The 22,325-nt window shown below is 52.1% G+C and overlaps 2 protein-coding genes across 2 annotated transcripts in view; both read left to right on the top strand.

Moving 5' to 3' along the window:
- LIG1 (DNA ligase 1) overlaps positions 1-9,621 on the top strand; it is a 27,602-nt gene extending 17,981 nt beyond the window's left edge. The window contains 12 exon segments of the mRNA XM_070387413.1: positions 480-565; positions 1,106-1,221; positions 2,229-2,324; positions 4,487-4,597; positions 5,115-5,186; positions 5,576-5,720; positions 5,879-5,961; positions 6,669-6,821; positions 6,930-6,983; positions 7,552-7,695; positions 9,147-9,239; positions 9,399-9,621. Of these exon segments, the coding sequence (XP_070243514.1) occupies positions 480-565; positions 1,106-1,221; positions 2,229-2,324; positions 4,487-4,597; positions 5,115-5,186; positions 5,576-5,720; positions 5,879-5,961; positions 6,669-6,821; positions 6,930-6,983; positions 7,552-7,695; positions 9,147-9,239; positions 9,399-9,482 (1,237 nt within the window). The 3' untranslated portion in view covers positions 9,483-9,621.
- A 3,929-nt stretch (positions 9,622-13,550) lies between these two features.
- On the top strand, positions 13,551-22,086 carry CABP5 (calcium binding protein 5). The gene is made up of 6 exons (XM_005895400.2): positions 13,551-13,613; positions 15,611-15,641; positions 16,143-16,286; positions 17,223-17,332; positions 19,772-19,919; positions 22,061-22,086. Exons 1-6 carry the CDS (start codon positions 13,551-13,553, stop codon positions 22,084-22,086), a joined length of 522 nt encoding a protein of 173 aa, XP_005895462.2.
- Positions 22,087-22,325: the final 239 nt, after the last annotated feature.

Raw genomic sequence — 22,325 nt, forward strand, 5'->3', positions numbered from 1 at the left:
CAGGCGCTGGGCACGGGGAGGTGACAAAGATCAGGGAGGCGTCTGACAGCGAGGGGTCAGGGACACAGGGACGGGAGAGGCGGTGATCCTGACAGCCAAGGAGAGGGGCAGGCAGAGGCTTCTGAGTTCCAGGCAGGACTGTGCGTGTGGAAAGGCCATGAGAAACCCAGACGGGGCCTGGTGATGGGCACACTGTGAGGGTCGTGACGGTCATGGAGAGAACTCTGCCCCTGCTTGGAGACCTGTAGACTGTTGCTTTCAGGCTGGCCCCAGACCATTGTTAAGCCGGAATATTGGGAGGGGGAGGCCGGCCTGGAAGAAACATGAAGGACGACGACAGTTGGGGTGACGAGGGGAGTCGAGGGAGGCAGAAGCCGACCCTGGGAAGGGGTGACAGGCAGGCAGTGGGGATCTTGCAGCCAGCGAGCAGGGTTCTAGAAGAACACCCCCGCCCGCCTTGTTCTTGCTCCCTGCCCCAGTGAGGTACCTGACCTGGAGCAGATCGTCCCCGTGCTTCTGGAACACGGCCTGGAGCGGCTCCCGGAGCACTGCAGACTGAGCCCAGGTACTCGCCTCCATGAAATACCCCCTGCCCGCCTCCACCCATCCACAGCCTCGCCCCGGGCTGGCTGCCACCAGGCTCCCCTCCCTCCATCCCTGGGGTGGCCAGCACAGGGCCCCCTGCTCAGAGAGCACCCTCCTCTCCCCTGAGCCGCGCCTCATCCCCATGGAGTTCGCGCTTCCGTGTTAGAGCTGCTGTCCCCGAGATACCCCAGAGGCGGTGTGGCAGGCAGGCAGCATCTCATCCTTCTGCCATGGAAGGGCCTAGAGGGAGGCGGGCGGCAGGGGAGGGGCCGCGCTGCACCCTGGGGCTCGCCCCGAGTTCCTTCTCTTATCACGTTGTCATTCCAGGGCTGTCGCTTTTATTTCTAGACCGCTCGCATTTCTGTTTTAGTTTTCGAGAAGGGGGCGGCCAGGCTCTGTGATGACAAGACCCAGGTGTTGCACGCGTCGCTTCTGAGTGCAATTAGCAGTCTCTACCCTGCCTCCATGAATTCACCACCCAGTAAATTCTATCTGAATTCACTCTGTCCTCCCCTCCCAGGGGTTCCCCTGAAACCAATGTTGGCCCACCCTACCCGGGGTGTCAGTGAGGTCCTGAAGCGCTTTGAGGAGGCAGCTTTCACCTGCGAGTACAAATACGACGGGCAGAGGGCACAGGTAAGGGGGTGGACGCGCCGTTGAGTGGGGGCATGGGGTGCCTCAGACCCGAGCTCGGGGCCGGCCGGCCACGCATGGCTACTCGTCTGGTCTCGCACGGCCCTCGGGGCTTTAGTTCCCACCTCCAGTGGTGCAGTCATAGCCACCTGACTGGCTCCTCTGAAAACAGATCTTACTAGGTAACATCGTCAAGTCCTGACCCAGGGCAGTGGGAGCTCAGAAAGCGTGGGCTGCACTTGTGCTGTCCTGCTGGTGGGCGTGTTGATGTAGCCGGTGCCCTGCATCCCCCTCAGTGCGGTTACCTGGACGTGTGTCCTGGCTTCCAGGGCCGGAGACGGCCTTGGTCTGGGCTGTGAAGATTCTTGTGGCTCTTCTGTCCTGGGGGGAGTGGGGGCCACTCCCTGCTCTCACCTGAGGACAGGTAAGCGAGCTCCGTGGGCGCCTCCCTGTGGTGCCTTGAGGCAGCTACACGCAGTAGATTGGATAGGCTCAGCATAGATGGACCTTTGAAATACAGTGCTGAGCAGAAAATAACTATGACTTAAGATAGCAATCGTGATTTAAAAATATATATTTTTAAAGTCATGTTATACACACATACACTACTATTTCTTAGGGTAATGTGCATATTAGGTGGCATATATATGGTTCTGCTCAAGGACTGTGACCCAGACGTATTAAAATGAATACGTTTAAATCATAAAAACCAGAATGTTACTTACAGCACCACAACATCCAGACAAATTGGCGCGTGCAGACACAGAGCAAAGCACCTGTGCTAGCTGGGGGAGGAGGGGCTGGACTGGAGATGAAGACGAGGCGGCAGGGGCTCCACAGACGGGCCTGAGAGCGCCCTCTGAACCCAGGAAGGATTCGCTGAGGTCTCTGCACCAGTTCCTCCTGCAGAGCTTCTGGAACCTCCTGCCCATGGAAGTGGGGTCGAGAAAGTCCGGGCTCCCGGGAGTGGGCCCGGCTCTGAGTCCCTTTCCCCTCCCCCACGATGGCAGATCCATGTTCTGGAAGGCGGGGAGGTGAAGATCTTCAGCAGGAATCAGGAGGACAATACTGGAAGGTACCCCGACATTATCAGCCGCATCCCTAAGGTGAGTGCCTGCTGCCAGCTCCACCTCGGGGGCCTGGGAGGGGTGCTGGTAGGGGAGCGGGGAACGGAGGGCCAGCCAGGCCGGCCCGGTGTAGCGGGAGAGAGTGCAATTAGATTGAAGTGTGTTGGGTTATAGATAATAGAACGCCTGCAGATTTTTTTTTTCCCCTTTTAAATCTGAAGGCGGGTGGCCGTGGGCTGGCTCAGCTGAGGACCAAGGTCTTCCCAAACCCAGCTGGGTCTGCTGTCCTCGGCTCGTTGCCTTTTCATCCCAGTGCCTGGCCCCTTGGTCTCCAGGGAGCCACCACACTTCCAGACAGAAAGACGGGTAGGAGAGGGATTCCAGCTGCTGTCCCCCCGCCATGAGGAAGGTTAGCGCTTTTCCGGGCACCTCCCATCATGGGGTCCCCTGTGCAGCACGGGGTCACAGGCACTCTGGTGCAGCGGAGGCCAGGAAAGGCAGACTCGCACTCTGACGGGGAGAGGGCGTGGGATGAAGGTGGAGGAGAAGCCTGCACGCTGGCCCCACAGCCTGTAAATAGGGCTGGATCTCTAGGGCTCTGGAGCCAGGCTGTCTGTGCTCCCAGGGGCCGTGTGGACCTACTTTAGGAGCTCTCGGTCAAAGAGGACTTTGTTGTTGTTCAGTTCCTAAGTCGTGTCTGACTCTTTGTGACCCCATAGACTGTAGCCTGCCAGGCCCTTCCGTCCGTGGGATTTCCCAGACAAAAAGACTGGAGTGGGTTGCCATTTCCTTCTCCAGGAGATCTGAGTCAGGGCTCAAACCCAAGTCCAGGCGGATTCTTTGCCACTGAGCCACCAGGGAAGCCCACAGAGAGGACTAGTCTTCTGTAATTAATGAGGACATTTGCTCTTTCCTAGAGCAGCGAGGACAGAGAAACAGTGCAACGCAGGCATTAATTGAGCTCCTGTGATGTGCCGAGTGCTGTTTATTTTTAAAACCAACTTAAGGCATAGTTTCCATAAAAGGTTCTGACTTGAGAGTTTGCAGAGTTTTGACAAGGTCACCCAGACACATAATCAACATATAAAACATTTTTGTGCGTTTATCACTCCAGAGTGTTTGCTCATGCCCCGTGCCAGGCAGGCCCCTCTCCCCACCGCCACCTGCCACCTCCTGCAGCAACAACCACTGATCTGCTTTTCTCATTGGTATAAGTTCATCTTGCCTGTGCTAGAGCTTCATGTAGGCAGTCACAGTCCAGGGTCAGTGGGATCTGGCTTCTTTCCCCCGTTCATTCAGGTGTTCACTGGGTGTCTGCTCTGTGCCGAGCCCTGTGCTGGAGGCTGCGACTTTAACCCAGACGGCAGAGCAGGCAGGTCTTCATCAGAGCCCTGCTGTTACCTCTGAGTGTACTCAGATCGGGCTCTGAAGAAAAGGTCCAGGATCCTGTAAGCCTTTAACAGAATAAGACTTAGCCCTGGTGTCAGGAAGACAGGGCCGTCACCAAGCACAGCCCAGGATACAGTGTGGATGGCCCTGGGAGCCATGCAGATTCTCAAGTCCAGAGCATGTGCAAAGGCCCTGTGGTTGGAAAGGCACAGTCCGTTCAAGAACCAGAAAGGCTTGTGTGTGGGGGTGCAGAGAGTGAGTCTGAGGGGCTAGGTGAGGTGAAGGGGTGCGGGGGCTGGCCAAGGAAAGGTTCCAGGGGTTTGGGGAGCCGTGTGTTTTCAGCAGGGATGAGCACCGAGAAGATGTGGGGTTTACTGAGAGCAGCCTGGCTGCTGTGAGGAGAGTGTATTGGGCAGAGTCAGTGTGGGAGCAGGGAGACTGGTAGGATGCTGTGGCTGAGGCTGGACTGGGCTCTGTGAGGTGGTGGCAAGTGGATGCCTTAGAGATTTCACAGAGAGAATGGGCAAGTTCATGGCTGAATTGAATGTGAAGTGAGCAAAAGAGGAAGATGACAAAGGCTCCTGGGTTTCCAGCTTGTGGGACCACATAGTAAGTCCTCAGAAAACTTAGTTTTTTCCCCTCTCAGTGGGGACCAGAAGGCATCTGTATTCACGCGTGTCTCTAAGGCTGGCATCAGTTTGTCATTGGATCTTCTCCATGTAGAAGGGGAATAAACTGGTTTCTCTCCATCTGTCTTTTGGCCTCATCCACCACCTCTCATGAGCTTTGCATTTCCCCCTTTCACCTTTCAGATTAAACTCCCATCGGTCACATCCTTCATCCTAGACACAGAAGCTGTAGCTTGGGACCGGGAAAAGAAGCAGATCCAGCCATTCCAAGTCCTCACCACCCGCAAACGCAAGGTAGCCTCTGCCCCACTCCAGCACCTGCCATCATCTTCCACCCAATCCTGCCCTGTCCCAGAGAGACAGAGTTGTCAATTGGAATGTAGTTCTCTCAGCCTTTTACAATATGGCTGCCACAGCTCCGGCCATCACATTCTTATCCCAGCATGCCAAATAGGAAGGAGGGAAGGGGTCTTTTCTTATTATGAAAGATCTGTTCCAGGAGCCCCCTCATCCTGCACCCCAGAAAACTTCTTCACTCTCATTGGCCAAAATTGTCATGTCACCCTCACTAGTTGCGAGGGAGGCTGGGCAAGCGAATACTTAGCAGAGAGAATTGAGATGATTGCTCTCATAATCCAGTGCCAGCGGCCGGCATCATTGCTGTGCTTATAGGCGTGCAACTTTGTGGCTGGGGAGAAGGGGAGAGTGGCAGGTGACTGGGTGTCTGCCTCCGGTGTGATGGGAGGGGCCCCACCCAGCCCCATCTCACCTTCCCCACCCCCACTCCGGGTCTCCATCCCTCCCGACCCAGGAGGTGGACGCGGCGGAGATCCAGGTGCAGGTGTGTCTGTATGCCTTTGATCTCATCTACCTCAACGGAGAGGTGAGTTCCGGCATTGTGTTTTGGGTGTTCGGGGGATGAAGGGGGTGTGTAGACCTGGGAACCAGCGGGCTGAGCTGGGAGGCCACACTTGGGCAGCGGCTCTCAAAGTGTGGCCCCTGAGGCCTCCCTTTGCAACTCCCCATCTGTATGCCTGTCCTGCAACCAAAACAACCTGCTGTGGCCTGAGGGCAGGAACAGACGTGAGAATCCAGCCTCTATTAAGCCAGACACTAGAGAGTTGCCTCAAATGTAAACTGACGCCCCTCTTCACACTCACCTCCATCAGCCATAGGGTGACCTGTGACCCGCCCGCTTCCTGTTTTGCCCGACCACGTTGGGCTTTTCCTCTTATTTCCATGGTGACGTCTGTCTCCCATCCCGCCCTGTAGTCCCTGGTACGTGAGCCCCTCTCCCGACGCCGGCAGCTGCTCCGGGAGAACTTTGTGGAGACGGAGGGCGAGTTCGTCTTTGCCACCTCCCTGGACACCAAGGACACGGAGCAGATCGCCGAGTTCTTGGAGCAGTCGGTGAAAGGTGAGGGCGTCCCACACGGTCTGTGCCCCCCGACACTCCCTCCCCGCCCCGTGATCTGCACCCACCCCGGCCCCACCCTACGACTGGACCAGAGTCCCACCCACGGCTTTTGCGAGGCTGTGCGCCGGGGCTTCACGTCGCTCTCCTGTGTTCCCTAGACTCCTGCGAGGGGCTGATGGTGAAGACCCTGGACGTGGACGCCACCTACGAGATCGCCAAGAGGTCACACAACTGGCTCAAGGTGCCGCCCACCCTCTCACCCCGTCTGCTCTCTGAGCTCAGGGACCAGAAGCCTGTCCCTGCTGGGTGGTCCACACCCCATCGCCGCCTCATGCCATTCGAGCTCTGGGGCCCTTTGCTCCTTCCCTCCCGCCTCCCATAGCAGCCGCCTCGGCCCTGTTGCCCGCGCTGCTCCCTGTGAACAAATTCACCAAGGCTGGTGGAGAACCGCCTGTCTGTGTGCCCCAGGTGGCAGGATGAGGGAGCCTGGGGAGCACTCTGTTCTTGCCTTCCACCAGGAGGTCAGCCAGGACGCAGATGGGGAGTAACGAGCAGGGTAAAGTCAGAGGCAGGGCCACAGCAAGCGCAGAGACCCTGGGGTAGGAACAAGCTCCTGCCTGGCACACAGTTGGCACTTAATTTAGTTTCTGAAATGAGTGGATAGATGTTCTCCCTGTGATGGAGTGGAATGTCCCTCCATACTAAAGGAAGGGGGATCTGAGGTGACCCCCCAAAGTCTGCCCACCTGACCCGTCCCCTCCATCCCGCCTTCTCCATCAGAGTGGCCCCTTTCTCATCAGCCCTTTTCAGCCGAGAAACCTGTCCCTCGTCCGCTCTCCTCCCAGCGTCTGTCCTGGGTCTTCTCACCCAGCCCCCACCCTCCCCACACCAGCAGTGGGGTTCACACCTGAGCTCCCCACCCTCATCTCCGGCCTTCCCTCCCCCCAGCTGAAGAAGGACTACCTCGAGGGTGTGGGCGACACCCTGGACCTCGTAGTGATTGGTGCCTACCTGGGCAAGGGGAAACGGGCCGGCCGGTACGGGGGCTTCCTGCTGGCCTCGTACGACGAGGAGAGCGAGGAGTTCCAGGCCATCTGCAAGGTGCCGGGTGGACCCCGGAGGCGGGGGGCGGGGAGGGGCAGACCGGCTCATCCTGGGCCCGTGGGAGCTGGGGGGAAGCAGAGCCACTGACCCCTGTCCTCCTCGCAGCTCGGAACTGGCTTCAGTGACGAGGAGCTGGAAGAGCACCACCAGAGGCTCCAGGTGAGCCCTCCCTGCCCGCTCGGGGCTCTTGCCCTGTGGGAGGCTTGGTGGCGGGGAGCCCAGCACGTCCAAGTTCAAGTCCCAGCCCCGCCGGCTACCGGCCAGAGATGCTGTCAGGGAGCCCTGTTTGCCACGCTCAGGGCCAGGCTCAGGGCAGGGCGTGTTGCTGGCTCCCCGAGTTCGCCCTCAGGATGCCAGGGGAGCCCCAGTCGCCGGGGTGTCTGCTGGCCTGGTGCCGGGCGTCTGGGGTGCGCTGCGGTTTCCTGCGTGTTCGTGTCTTTGGTCTGTGTGTCCCTGTCTGGGTTCTGTCTCTCTTGGTCTCTGACTCCTGTCTCTGGGTTTCTGCTCCTCTCTTTCTGCCTTTAATTTCTTGTCTCGGCTCCCAGGGTCTCCATTTCTTCCTTCTCCCATTTCTTTCATCATCCTTGCCCCTGCCAGTGTTCTACTTTGAGGGGTGTCTGTGTCTCCCCTTCCCCATCTTCCTCCCTCTTTCCTCGCTGCCCTCCCTCCCCCAGCCCTCGGCCTTGACTTCGATCCAAGACCCTCTCCCCTTCTCGCACGGCTGCAGGCCTTAGTGCTGCCCACCCCGCGCTCCTACGTCCGGGCTGACGGTGCGGTGGCCCCCGACCACTGGCTGGACCCCAGCGACGTGTGGGAGGTGAAGTGCGCGGACCTCTCCCTGTCCCCCATCTACCCTGCGGCCCGAGGCCTGGTGAGTAACGGGGGGACCCTGAGGAGATCCTCCGAAAGAATCCCAGCTCAGTGGCTGGAGAGCAGCGGGGAGGGAATTCTGGGGCCCATGTCTGTGCTTCCGGGGTGATGCTTCGGAAGACCGAAGCTGGCGTTTTATTTGGGTTTCAGACAGTGAAATCAAAGTCTCCTTTAAAAAAATAGGAAAAATTCCCCAGGAGTAGAAAACGATGAAATTGATTTCTTTGTCAAATTTTAAATTTTTATGTCTTTAATTTTATATTCTTATTGAAGTATAGTTGACTTAGAAAGTTATGTCAGTTTCAGGTGTGCAGCAAAGTGCTTCAGTTAATTTTGTTTAGTCACTAATCGTACCCGACTCTGCAGCCCATGGACTGCGGTGTGCCAGGCTCCTCTGCCCATGGGATGGGACCTGTGTCTCCTGCACTGCAGGCGGATTCTTCACCTGAGCCATCAGGGAACCCCACATTTCTATCTTTTTTTTTTAAATCACTTTCTTAAATATCAGTCTCACACTCAGGTCTTAAGTAATTTTTGAGAGCAGTTCCTTTCAGTAAAAACTTAGGATACTTCCTGCTGACCATTTACGAGAAAAAGAAACTACTGTGTTTCTTTATCAACTGTAGTTCATTTTCCAAGTTTTAATGTTCCTTGCTTAATTTCTCTTACTAGTGGTTCTGTTCTCCACACCTGCCAAAGGATCCGTGTCCCAGGGGACCCCCACCCCCTGCCACCCACTGGCACTAGGGCAGCTCTTAGCATCCTCCTTCCAAAGAACAGGAAATATAACTTTTTTAAATTGAAGTGTAGTTATCTGAAGAACAGGAAACCTTAAAAACATACTCCCTTTGGGATTTCTTCTGAGCCTTCAAAATCTGGCATGCGCATTTCTGCTTAGCAGCAGACTTCCACGTAAAGGCAAAGCTCATACTTTTTACCTCGTCTCCTTCTTGAAATTTCTCACGCCTGCTCCACCTAGGGCAGTCAGGGTTCCCTGGCAACAAGCAGTGGGAGCAGCATTTATCACGCACTTAGGTGAAGCAGGCACGGCACTTGTTCACACTCATCCTCACAAAAACACTGACCTTCCCATTTCACAGATGGGAAAATAGAGGCCCAAGGTGCATAATGGGCCCAGGTTCACTTGGCTTCTGAGTCGGGAGCTGGGCTTTGAACCCCAAAGTCTGGTTTTAGAGTCTACCTCTGGCTCTGTGCCCTCTTGCCTTTCAGCCCCAATAACACTAGCAACAGAAGCCCCGGCAGCCCCCTGTTCTTATGCCACTGAGTACAGACCCAAACACTTGCATACCTGATGTGATTTTTACAATGACCCATCACTTAGTCCCATTGTATGGATCAAGAGACTGAGGCCCGAGGCACCGGAGCAGGGAGGAGACCTTGGGTGGGGAATGCTGCCTGCTCTCCTTACCACTTCCCCTGTGCCTCCCCCAGGTGGACAGCGAGAAGGGGATCTCCCTCCGCTTCCCTCGGTTTATTCGCGTCCGTGAGGATAAGAAGCCGGAGCAGGCCACTACCAGTGCCCAGGTGAGGCCCATGGTGGAGAGGTGGGTGGTTGGCCCAGGGGTGGGCTCACCTTGCCAGGCCAGCCTCCTGGAGAGCGTGGGCTCTGGCCCGATTTGGCTGGGAAGAAGGTGGGGCTGCCCGGGGCTTCTGACTCGCCCACCACCCACCCTCTCACCTCAGGTGGCCGGTCTGTACAAGAAGCAGAGTCAGATTCAGAACCAGCAGGGTGCGGAGCCGGACTCCGAGCAGGAAGAGTTCTACTAGAGTTCCTGCTCGCCCTGGAGGCTGGGGCGCCGGGGGCGGGGGTGTGGCTACTAGTGCTCCCCACGGCTGGTGTTGCCCTGTGTGTGTGTGAGGGGATGGTTTCAGCGGGGGTCTGGGGTTCGGTCATTTTTTTCAATAAATAATTATCGAACACCTGTTCTGTGTCCTTGCTGGGCTCTGGCGGTATGGCCTTAACAGGTCATATTTTGGTAGTGTAGCAGTGTGGCTCCCCTGCTGGCTTAACAGTAAAGAATCCACCTGCCAGTGCTGGAGAACTTAGGTTTGATCCCTGAATCGGGAAGGTCCCCTGGAGAAGAAAATGGCAACCCACTCCAGTAGTCTTGCCTGGAGAATCCCCTGGACAGAGGTGCCTGGCGGGCTACAGTCCACAGGGTTGCAAACTGTCGGACACGATGCAGCAACTGAGCCCACATGTGCGTGCAACTGTGGGTGTGATGGCTGGAGCTGGGGCTGCCACCTTGTGATCATGAGGAACAAGCCAGGAGCGTCACAGAGAAAGTCGCCCTGACAACCCTTAACCAGTGAACCGAGGGTGGCAGCTGCCTAACTGGACTTCTTGTCATGGGGGTGGGGTGGGGATGGAAGAAAAAAAATAACTAAATTCCATTGTGATCACACCACTGTACAAATGGGGTTTGTTTCTCGTAGTTAAGAGTTCTACCTTAAAGCATTGGCAAATTAATGTGCCTCTATATTTATCGTGTTAAAGTAAAATACTAAGTGTTAAATATTGTACATCTGGGGATCCCAGTGACCATCTCTGCGTGGAGTCCTGAGGTTCCCTTAGGCACGGAACAGGGTCTTTCTGAGGAAACTGGGACCAAGGACACTTCCCCCCACCCACCCCACACCCCTGCAGGGCTCCCGTAAACACACTCCTCAAGCACCCATGACTGCCCATGTCCCTCTGCCAGGGCTGGGCAGGGATCTTCTCACTCACTAGTGACCCTCATGAAACCCCTGCTAGGGAGATGCTTTCATTATCCCCATTAAGCAGATGAGAACACTGAGGCACAGGATGTGAGTTATTTGCCCCAGGTCTACCATCGAGGGAGTGGAGGGCCAGGGTTTGGCCTGGGCAGTCTGCACTCAACCCCCAACTGTAGTGCCTGGCGGCGAGCCCCGTGTGCTGCTACAGGGTGGGGAACCTTATCTCACGGGCAGAGAAGGGACCTGGTAAGGTCTAGGGGTGAAAAGATCACGTTGGAGTACCCAGACCCTGAAGAGATGACCCTGGAGCTGAGGGGAGTGGTGGAGACCATGTTCTGATGACATCCAATTCCTCCTAAAAATCATTGGAACCCATCGGGAGAAGATGCTTAGAGCTGGGCTCTGGGGAGAGTCGGCGGGCGGGCAGTCAGGGAGGTTTGAAGGAAGAAAAACTCATCATCATCGCATATGAGTTGGACTGCATCATTTTGATTTGCTACATTACTGATGACCTTCATTTTAACTATTTAAGAAAGTATCCCCCATTATAAAGTGACTCTCTTTTGAAATTAGTATTTTGTACGTGTGTGTGTGGTAAGTTGCTTCAGTCACATCTGACTCTTTGCTACCTTAACGGACTGTAGCCCACCAGACTTCTCTGTCCATGGGGATTCTCCAGGCAAGAATACTGGAGTGGGTTGCCATGCCCTCCTCCAGGGTATCTTCCCAACCCAGAGATCAAACCCATGTCCCTTTGTCTCCTGCATTGGCAGGAGGCTTCTTCACCACTAGTGCCACCTGGGAAGCCCAGTATTTTGAGTGGAGGTGCTTTAAGCTATCCATGTGTTATCAAACTTTTGATATTTGTACAGACTCCTGGTTCCCTATTTATCTGATATAGTTTGTTATTATTTTGATTTTCAAATTGCCCATCAGATGGCCAGTGGCGCTTCTTCAAGCTTCTGTTGTTGTTTAGTCACCAAGTCGTGTCCAACTCTTTTGAGACCCCATGGACTGTAGTCCACCAAGCTTGTCTGTCCATGGGATTCTCCAGGCAAGAATCTTAGAGTAGATTGCCATTTCCGTCTCCAGTCGGGATCGAACCTGAGTCTCCTGCAGTGGCAGGCAGTTTCTTCACCACTGAGCCACCAGGGAAGCCCTTGTGTTCTTTTGGCATGCCCCCATAACTCTTTGAGCACATTCCTGCTTTACGGCGCAAGAAGACATAAATTTTAGGCTCATCTTATAATACTTGTCTTGCCCCAGACCTGAAATCAGCCATTGCTTCCAGGAGTCTTGGTAGCTATTTGGTGAAGAATGGTCAAGGTCTGGAAGCTAGAGGTGTTCATTAATACTAGGGTGCGTCCTCTTAGCTAGAGAATATATGTTCCCAAGTCCCTACACACACAGTCATGTCTGTGTTTATTTGTATGTGTGCGTGTGTGCGTGCTGAGTTGCTTCAGTCGTACGCGACTCTGTTCGACCCCATAGACTGTAGCCCACCAGGCTCCTCTGTCTGTGGGGATTCTCCAGGCAAGATTAGTGGAGTGAGTTGTGGTGCCCTCCTCCAGGGGGATCTTCCCGACCCAGGGGTCGTAACTGAGTCTCTTACATCTTCTGCTTTGGAACGAAGGCGTGTTTTACCACTAGCGTGCCACCTGGGAAAGCTGTTTATTTGTGTATCCCTTCCTAGATATTGAAGTCCATAAGTGTATAACAGTGCCTCCAGTTCCAATCCAACACCGCAGAGCTTGTTCTACCTTTTTCCCTTTCTGTATTAAAAACTCCCTTTTCCAGCAGCGACAAACCCGATTCCTATTATCCTTAGTATAATCCCGTGTGTAACCAATCTCCCTTCTCTTTTGCTATCTGCTCCTGTGGGGACGCCTTTCTTGCCATGATCTGGCTTCAACACCCTGCACCATGCCACCTCCATGAGTGGATATCTTCACTCTGCTCACAGTGCAAACCCTTACCCTATGTGATGTGATACCCGCGTGTAGATAAACCTTGTCACCCAGTTCATGCTCCAGTATCCCGTACCAGGCTGCTCTTCCATGGGTTCATCCTCACCTTCCCAGGCCCCAACACTCTGGGCCATGCAATCCTTATCGCCTTCAAACCCACCCACTTTTATTTATTTTTTTTGTCTACACCACGTGGCACTTGGGATCTCAGTTCCCCAACAAAGGATCGAAACTGTGCCCCCTGCAGTGGAAACCCAGAGTCTTAAATTCCCCCACCAGGGAAGTCTTGGCCTCTGACTACCCACGTCAGCGTGGATGCCTACCTTGCCCCTCCTGCCCTGAAATGTTCAGGAAGCAAGGAAGGGAAGAGATGAGCAGAGGAAGGGCAAACACCACCCTCCTGGCTCACTGGAAAAGACCCTGGTGCTGGGAAAGGTTGGGGGCAGAAGGTGAAGAGGGCAACAGAGGATGAGATGATTGGATGGCATCACCGATTCAACGGACATGAACTTGGGCAAACTCGGGGAGACGGTGAGGGACAGGGAAGCCTGGCGTGCTGCAGTCCATGGGGGTCTCGAAGAGTTGGACACGACTTGGCAACTGAACCGGCCGCTATACATGCCTATTCCCAAAGTCAGGCTGTCACGTGATGTTCACATTCTGCTCATTTACTCACGTTCCTGGCTTACTCCAGAGCTCCTGGAAGCCAGGGGCCGTGTGCTGTCCATCCTCACTTGCATAGAGGCCAGCAGAGGCCAGGCTTAGGCCAATCACGCCATGTGCCTGCTGGAACATTGTATGAACGGATGCCCTCTGCCCTAATCCTCATTTTTGAAACCATCCTTCCAATTCTATTCTGGGGATAAAAGGTCAGAGCCTGACACTGGCTCCCCCGCCCCAACCTCCAGTCTCCCTCAAGCCAGATGGGGAGGCAGGAACAGCTGTGATCCCTCCCCAACTTGAGAAGAGATTTGCCACCCAGCTGTCACAGCCCCTAGGGAGCCAGGGTGACCGGGGGAGAGGCAGGCAGAGTTGGCCGAGGACTGGCGGAGAAGCAAAGGAGGCTGAGCCACCAAAGGGGGACCCGAAGTTGGGGGTGGGGGCGGCGTCTTGAGATTGGAGCCTGATGAGTTCCACCTTGACACCGTCCATGCAGTTTCCCATGGGCCCTGCCTGCATCTTCCTAAGAAAAGGCATCGCGGAGAAACAGCGGGTGAGGCTGGGGGCAATGGGGAAGGATGGTGGGAAGGGCAAAGGGAGCTGGGATGCCGGGAAGAGAAGGGCTGTGACTGATACAGTGGAAGGAGGGAGAGGGGGGTAGAGCATGAACTGAGAAGGTTAAAGAATCCCAGGTAGCATGGTGGGGACATGTGGGTCAGGGAAGGGAGGGTGAAATCAGAAGTCAGGACCGAAAGGTGGACGATGAAAGAGGAGGCAAAAGGGGAACTGGGGTGACGTCACTGTTGACTAACATCATTCTTTTCTACGACACCATAGTGATGCCAGTGACGATGGTGGTGGTGGGGATAACAGTAGCTGCCGTTTATCATTTTTTAATTTGTGCTGGGTCTTAGTTGTAGCATGTGGGATCTAGTTCCCTGACCAGGGATCAAATCTGGCCCCCATGCATTGACAGCATGGAGTCTTAGCCACTGGATCACCAGGGAAGTCTGTAGTTGCCACCTAAGTCATTGCTGTGTGCCCAAACTGGTGCAAAGTGTTTTGTATTCTTGATATTATTTAATCCTCACAATCAATGACTCATGAGGTCTGTAATACCTTCATTCCCATTTTATAGATGTGGAAGGTAAGGCTGTGAGTCATGAAGTAGGTTGCTTTAAGCTTTGACAATTAGTAAATGGCAGGGCCAGAACCGTTTGATTCCAATGGGCATGTTTTTCACTGTTAGTCTTTAAGACTTAAGTGTGGTGTTGGAGAAGATTCTTGAGAGTTCCTTGGACTGCAAGGAGATCCACCCAGTCCATCCTAAAGGAGACCAGTCCTGGGTGTTCATTGGAAGGACTGATGCTGAGGCTGAAACTCCAATACTTTGGCCACCTCATGCAAAGAGTTGACTCATTGGAAAAGACCATGATGCTGGGATGGATTGGGGGCAGGAGGAGAAGGGGATGACAGAGGATGACATGGCTGGATGGCATCACCGACTCAATGCACATGAGTTTGGGTGAACTCTGGGAGTTGGTGATGGACAGGGAGGCCTGGCATGCTGTGATTCATGGGGTCGCAGAGTCAGACACGACTGAGCGACTGAACTGAACCGAACTGGGGGGAAAGTGAAAGTGTTAGTCGCTCTGTCATGTCTGACTCTTTGCGACCCATGAACTGTAGCCTGGCAGGCTCCTCTGTCCATGGAATTCTCCAGACAGGAATACTGGAGTGGGTTGCCATTCTCTTCTCCAGGGGATCTTCCCGACCCAGGGATTGAATCTGGGTCTCCTGCATTGTGGACAGATTACCTTCTGAGCTGCTAGGGAAGCCCCAACTGGAGGGGGGAAGGGGATACTAAAAAAGAGAAGGTAGGAAAAAGTCTCCAAGGGTAAAGGGAGGTATGGGGGGTGAAAGAGGCCAGGGGTTGATGGAATTTCCCTGGGGAGGTGATTCAGGTATGTCCTGGTGTGGCTAGTGGCAATATGAAAGGGTTTCAGAAATTCGTCATGCTGGCTGTGCTCATCCTGCCTGGGAGCCACTGAACACAAGCTCTTACACCAAGGTATTCTCACCCAGCCACTTATGAGCTGTGTGAACTCAGACAGGTTCCTTAACCTCTCTGTTCCTCAGCTTGCTCTTAAGATGGGAATGGTATTTGGCTCAACCTCACAGGGTGGTTCTGAAGTTTAAATGAAATGCTTTTGGAAGTCTGGCACAGTTAGCACTCTGAATATGTTAACTGATTCTAAGTCTGACTTCTTCTCATCTGGAGGAGGAGATTGGATTCCATGGCCTCCAGGATCTGTTTTGGCACAATGGGATGGATGTCCATTGGGGAAAGGCAGGAGAAGAAGGATGGAAGAGAGGAAATAGCCAGGGAAGGGGAGTCAGGAGGTGGGAGAAGGAAGGTAAGAAGGGTGGAGGGGAGGGAGAAGGGGGAAGAACCAGGAAAGGATGAGGATGAGACGTGTTTGGAGAAGTGAATATGGATCTCTGATTCTCTTTCCAAATCCTGCCCCCACCCCCTGCATTCCTTTCTAGGAAAGACCACTGGGACCAGATGAGATTGAAGGTAACACTTTCTCCCCCAGACATCCTCATATCACCATCCACCCATTCACCTGCCCTCTGTTCCTTTGTACATTTCGGTATAAATCCCTCGATGCAAAAATTGTACATCACTCTCACTTCCCACTCAACTGTGATTTTGGGGCAGTTTAAGTACTTCCCAAAGTGTTCAGAAGCCATCCTGACCCCCAAGTGTCTCAGAGACCCATGAATGATGCCTGAGTTTTAAGGATGAGTCCAAAATTGTTCTTTTTTTTTTTTTGGTGGTTTTGATTTCTCATTACTTCACCCAACAATGTGAAGGACTTCAGTGCTATCATTTAGTGGTCTCGGGAATTAGTCCTCTTGCTAACACACTTCCTATATCTCTCCTTTTGGACATTTTTACGATGTATTCTTTTTTGAGGCGTCTTGAGTTGGTGCCTCATTGACAGTTTCAAGGGATGCTCCTTTTCCCCAGTGACTGTTTCAAGTTGCCCCTAAGTTCTTGTCTCTTAACTTTCAGAGCTCCGGGAAGCATTTCTTGAGTTTGACAAGGACCGAGATGGGTTCATCTCTTGTAAGGATTTGGGGAATCTTATGAGGACAATGGGTTACATGCCCACGGAGATGGAACTGATTGAACTGGGCCAGCAGATCCGGATGAACTGTGAGGCTTGGGGGTGGGAGGAATGACCGGGCTTTGGGGGAGGGTTAAGAGTGAAGTTAGGAAGGGTATGGAGGTTGAGGGTAGAGTTGGAGATGAGGAGGAGGGAAGCAGGGCTAGACGTCTGGAAGAAAACAGCTCCGACTGTACCTAGAGAGGCAGCATTTGAAGTGGCTAAAAGGGTGGTTTTTAAGATAGATTTGGGTTCAAGTCTCAGTTGTGTTGTTTACTAGTTGCAGTCATTATGAGAAGCGGAGTTAGCCCCCAATCTTGAATCTCAGTTTCCCCATCCTCGCAGTGAAGATGTTATCACTCCTTACCTAGTGAGACTGTAGAAAGGAAGGGATAAATATGTTAATACAGGTAAAGGCTTAGCCTCCAGTAAATGCTGATTAAATATAGGTCATTGCTATCACCACTAAGATTCATCAGTGGAGTGCAGGATTGGACCTGTATTTGATCCCGAAAACACACTTGGAGTTGGAGCCTAATGTTGCTGAGTAATGTAACAAAAAAGATGGGTCTTTAGATGGAGACCAGAGTTGATTTTGTGATTGACAAGATTGCTCCTGGGTTTGCATCTGAGCATGTTGCTGAGTAAACAAGACCGAATTCAAGGAGATTCGCCTCTGGAAGGGATTTGGTGCTCATTTAATTCATACTCTCTCTTCTCCATATCTGCAGATGAGGGAGCCTAGATCTGAACCAATCAAGAGATTTTTCCTAAGGTCGCATCAATAGTTAGTTACTTCCACTGTATGGCCGGCTCCTGTTCAGATGAGAAGATCAAGAGGGCTTGAGTTGGCTGAAAGAGGGAGCTCTTAGAAGGCAGAGAGATTGGAGCAGATCTGTTTCCTGAACACAGTTGAAGGGCGAAGTGAGGGAATGGAAGGTTCGGGGCGTACAAAGTCTCACTAGACCTGCCTCTTCTGTCCCCAGTGGGTGGCCGTGTAGATTTTGACGACTTTGTGGAGCTGATGACCCCCAAATTGCTTGCAGAAACGGCTGGGATGATTGGTGTCCAGGAGATGCGAGACGCCTTCAAGGAAGTGAGTTTCCTAATGTTGGAGGTGGTGGAAGGAGACCCCAGGGGTCTATGATTAGTCATTAATGGGGGACAAAAGCCTAGTGGCTCAGCAATAAAGAACCCACCTGCCAATGAGTGAGACGTGCGATATGTCCATATGCATATATATAACTGTATTTAATTTTGGTTAATTTCTATTAAGTTCATTTCTATTTGTAGTCAATGGAATATAATTTCAGTTCATCTAAATCTGAAAATGAATACTCAGAGCAATTATTGGAAAACTTTGATTTGGAACAACTGGGTGTGCCAATCTACTTTCTCAACTATGAATTTCACCAAACTTAAACACAAATCAGGTATTTCTTGCAACATTTGGTGTCTGAATTGAGGTGTGCGCTGAGTGTGAAATACACGCTGGGTTAAGGTTTAGTGTTTTAGATTAAGCGTCCTCGGGAGCTGGGTATGTTAACTAGCCATGCTAAGGACATAGAATTCAGTATGGTATTATACTAAGTCTTATGAAATACAGCACTGAAAGAATATAAGAGCTTTTCAGCAACTATGAAGCTGGGGAGATTCCAAATGGGAGAAAAACATCTGATTTCATTGTCTTCCCAGCCTTCTCTGAAGCCCATCAATAAAATGGTTTAATCCCAGAAAAAAAAACCAAGAATGTAAAATAGCTCATTAATAAATTTAAAAAGATGTTTTATTTATTTACTTGGCCATTCTGTGGGGCAAGTGGGATCTTAGTTCCCAGCCAGGGCTCAAACCCAGGCCCCCTGCGGTAGGAGCTCAGTGTCTGAACCACTGGACCACCAGGGAAGGCCCTGTTAATACTTTTTAAATTGATTACATGCTGAAATGATATTTTAAAGTAAAATCAATTATAAAAAATTCCACTTGTTCCCTTAAAATGTGTGTGGTGGTGGGATGGCTGCTGGAAGAATTTGAAATTACCTGCAAGGTTCCTGTATTTCTTCCGGACAGTGCACTGCTCTAGGGGAAATCAGATCTCAGGATTAGGAAGCAGCAGGTAGGCATGCTGGAAGGCAGGAGGGCGTGTCTGAGGAAGAGCAAGAAGCCTGTCCTATTTGGAGAGGCAGGAGCTGGAGAGAGAGGAGGATGAGATAAACAAAGTCTCAGAGGTGCTGAAGGCAGGTCCCCATCCCATAGGAGGTGCCTGTTGTGCAGCGGTGGCAGGATTTTCTTCTGGGTGGGATAGGAAGCCACTGGAGGATTTAAGCTAGGGAGGGACTAGACCAGTTGGTATTTCTTGTTTTTAATAATTTTTATTATTTTTTTGCCACACCACGTGGCACCTGGGCTCTTAGTGCCTGACCGGGGATCGAACCCACGCCCCCTGCAGTGAAAGAGTGGAGTCCTAACCACAGGATCACCAGGGAAGTCCCTGACTGGTGTTTTAAATGAACTCGAATGTCAAATTCTGATGGGAAGAGAACAGATTATGTAAGACCACAGCGGCAGCTGGAACCAGAGAGGAGGCTGTCGGCCATGGTCCCGGCAGGAGAGCGTTGTGGTTTGAACCCTGTTAGCATCGGTGTAGCCGGAGGACAGTTGGCTCCCAGACATGTTTGGACATAGGACTGACATTCTAAGACTTTCTAGTAGGTTAAAGGTGTGCAGGGACTTCGCTGGTGGTCCGGTGGTCATTACTCTGCGCTTCCACCCCGACCTGCGCCGTCTGGTCGGGGAACCCAAGTCCTGCAGGCAGTGCGATGTAGCCAAAATTTTTTTTTAAAAAGGTGTGCAGCGTCCCAAGGGGTAAGCATGGAGCAGGGAACAAGAGTCCTTGAACCTGCCTTTAAGGAGCTGACATTTAGCAGATGGTGTACCAAACCTCTTAACTGAGTGTTATTTTGGGCCATAAGTTGAGGGATCTTAGTTTTTCCAGCAGGGATTGAGCCCCAAGCACCAAGTCCTAACCCCTGGAACCACCAGGAAACGCCTCTCTCTCTCTCTTTTAAAAATTTTTATTGCAGTATCATTGATTTACAATGTTGTGTTAGTTTCTGTAAACAGTCAGGTCATTCAGTTAGAGTGTGTTTGTTGCTCAGTGAGTCCGACTCTGCGACCCCGTGGACTGTAGCCCGCCAGGCTCCTCTGTCCATGGGATTTCCCAGACAAGAATACTGGAGTGGGTAGCCATGCCCTCCTCCAGGGGATCTTCCTGCCCCAGGGATTGAACCCAGGTCTCCTGAACCTCAGGTGGATTCTTTACCATCTGAGCCACCTTATACAAATATATATATGTTCTTTTTAAAAGCATTCTCTTCCATTATAGGTTATTACAAGATATTGAGTTAGTTCCTTGTGCTGTACAGCGGGTCCTTGCTGTTTATCTTTAGCTGAGTTCTTGACTCACAGGAAGTGATCAATAAACACTATTATTATTGTGGTTGTTGTAGTTAATACTGTTCCCTGTGCTCTGCTTCAGTTTGATGCCAACGGAGACGGGGAGATCACACTGGGGGAGCTGCAGCAAGCCATGCAGAGGCTCCTGGGAGACAAGCTCACGTCCCAGGAGATCTCCGAGGTGGTCCAGGAAGCTGACATTAATGGAGACGGCACCGTCGACTTTGAAGGTGACGCTGTGTTGGGACAGACACCCCTATCTCCCCGGGGTGATTTTTTTTTCCAAGTTGGCCATTCCTTCTCATTCTCCCTCAGTTTGAAGTTGGAGGAGGCAGGGTTAGATTTTGGTACTGTTTGTTGCCTCACTTTCTCCCCATGTCATTTCCAAAAGCTCATGCCTCTCACCTCTCCTTGATTAATATCTGCACTTGGCCACTCCTTGGAACAGCCTGTCCAGAAGCCGATTCTGACTCCACCTTTCCCATCCCTTCCTTGTTTCCTGGGCACCTTTGTCATAGGAACAGAAACTCCCATCCAAAGGAGGGTGGACTGGTTTGTTGCTGGGACGCTGGGGTCAGATTCATGGGGTTCAAGCTGAGGATCATCTTTTACTAATGATGTGGTCTTATCCCAGTCACTTTCTCTCCTTCAGTGTCAGATTTCACATCTGCAAAATGGGGGTAAGGATGACACCTTTCTCCCAAAGTTTTAGCGAAAAGCTAAAAGAAATTGTGCACTGCAGACTCCTCTGCTTGTGTGCTGTCTGGAGCAGCCTTCATCTTTTCACTGGTTAAGCCTCAGTTATGCCCCCGGATGGTGCCTCCTCCCCATCTTTCTTGCCAGGCTTGGCATCCCTGAGCTCCCATAACACCCACGGCCGCCTCTGCGGTGATGCTGACACATGACATCATGATAGCTTCCAATCGTTGATTACCTGTTTCCTTCTGAGGCCACAGACGAAATGGTTCATCATTATACCCTCAGTTCCTGGCACAGAGTTCAACGTGTGTATTGAGTGACTGGGCTTTCCGGGTGGCCCTAGTGGTAAAGAACCCACCTGCCAATGCAGGAGACGCGGGAGACGCAGGTTCTATCCCTGCGTCAGGAAGACTCCTGGAGGAGGAAATGGCAACCCACTCCAGTATTCTGGACTGGAAAATTCTTGCCAGAGGAGCCTGCTGGGTACAGTCCATGGGGTTGCGAAAGAGCCAGACACGACTGAGTGACTGAGGACACACACATTGAGTGATTGAATAAATAAGAAAGATTGGAGGCTTAAGAGGAAGGGATGGGGGTCATTTCTGTGGGAGATGCAAGTAGGGCATGCCAGGGTCTCATTGTGACATTCTCTGGTGCAAAAATTTCAGTATCTGACTGCTGCCTATAAGGCAAAAGTCTAAAATTCTTAGTTTGCTATTCAAATGCACCCATGATGCCCCATAGTAGACATCAATGAAAAATCTGGAAGAGGTAGAATTTTTGAGGAACTAGACCCTCGGGTCAACTACAGGCAAGAGAAGGACAGATGAGCCTTGAGACATGGGTGGGACCAATAAGCTCACCTGACATTGAGTTGCAGCAAAGTCAGGTACAACCTGGGTCCCTTCCAGGGTTCTCCACTCACCATCTACACGGTCCCAGGCACACTGGCCAACCTCACCAGCCTCAGCTTGCTTATCTGTTAAATGGTATTTAACTCTCCCAGATTGGTTGAAAAGATGAAATCAGAGACTCACAATGACTAATTATTGAACTCTGACTGTGTCTTCTAAGCATTATAGTGTTAAACCATCTGTAAGATCTTATAAGGTAAATAGCAGAAATCGAGGTGTAGAGGGATCAAGTCGTTCATTTCCCAAGATCTTGTGGTTTCTGACATGTAGTAAGGGCTGAAAAAATTAATGACAGCTGCTCTTACAAACAGGTGCCTCACTTGGTGGGGGAGGGAAAATCTGGAGCTTGGGATTAATCACACACTAATATATATAATATATATGAAAGAGATAAATACTAAGGACCTACTGTAGAGCACAGCGAACTCTACTCAGTATTCTGGAATAACCTGGATGGGTAAAGAATCTGAAAAAGAATGAATGTATCTATGTGTATAGTTGAATCACTTTGCTGTACACCTGAAATTAACATTGTAAATCAGCTGTGTGTGTGCTTGCTAAGTCGCTTCACTCATGTCTGACTCTTTGTGACCCCATGGACTGGAGCCCGCCAGGCTCCCTGCCCATGGGGATTCTCCAGGCACAAATACTGGAGAGGGTTGCCACGACCTTCTCCATAAATCAACTGTTCTTCAACAATTAAAAAAAAAAACCACACAAATGCCTATTCTGCCTCACCATAAATTTTGTTTCTGCAGAGTTTGTGAAGATGATGTCTCGTTGAGGAGGTCCTGGGATCCCCAGCCTCTCTCCACCCGCTCAACGTGGATCAAGTCGTGGTGGAGGGGAGGACCACGTGCCCCACGGGCCCTCCAGAGAGAGAGGGTGGGCGGGTGGGTGGAGACTGGTATTGCAGCGGTGTGGATTGAGGGTAGCCTAGAAACGATAGCTTTGGCCAGATGGGGTGGTGTTACATCCCTGGAACTAGATTAAGGAGGAAGAGGTCTGTGTGAACAGTACTGG

The sequence above is a fragment of the Bos mutus genome, chromosome 18 (assembly GCF_027580195.1).
Source record: "Bos mutus isolate GX-2022 chromosome 18, NWIPB_WYAK_1.1, whole genome shotgun sequence".
Lineage (NCBI taxonomy): Eukaryota > Metazoa > Chordata > Mammalia > Artiodactyla > Bovidae > Bos > Bos mutus.

Bases quoted from the DNA above. Each gene is read 5' to 3' on its own strand.
- CABP5 (XM_005895400.2), top strand. From the start codon at position 13,551: ATGCAGTTTCCCATGGGCCCTGCCTGCATCTTCCTAAGAAAAGGCATC. The intron at 13,614-15,610 runs GTGAGGCTGGGG...ATTCCTTTCTAG, and splicing joins GCATCGCGGAGAAACAGCGG to GAAAGACCACTGGGACCAGA. The intron at 19,920-22,060 runs GTGACGCTGTGT...TTGTTTCTGCAG, and splicing joins CGGCACCGTCGACTTTGAAG to AGTTTGTGAAGATGATGTCT.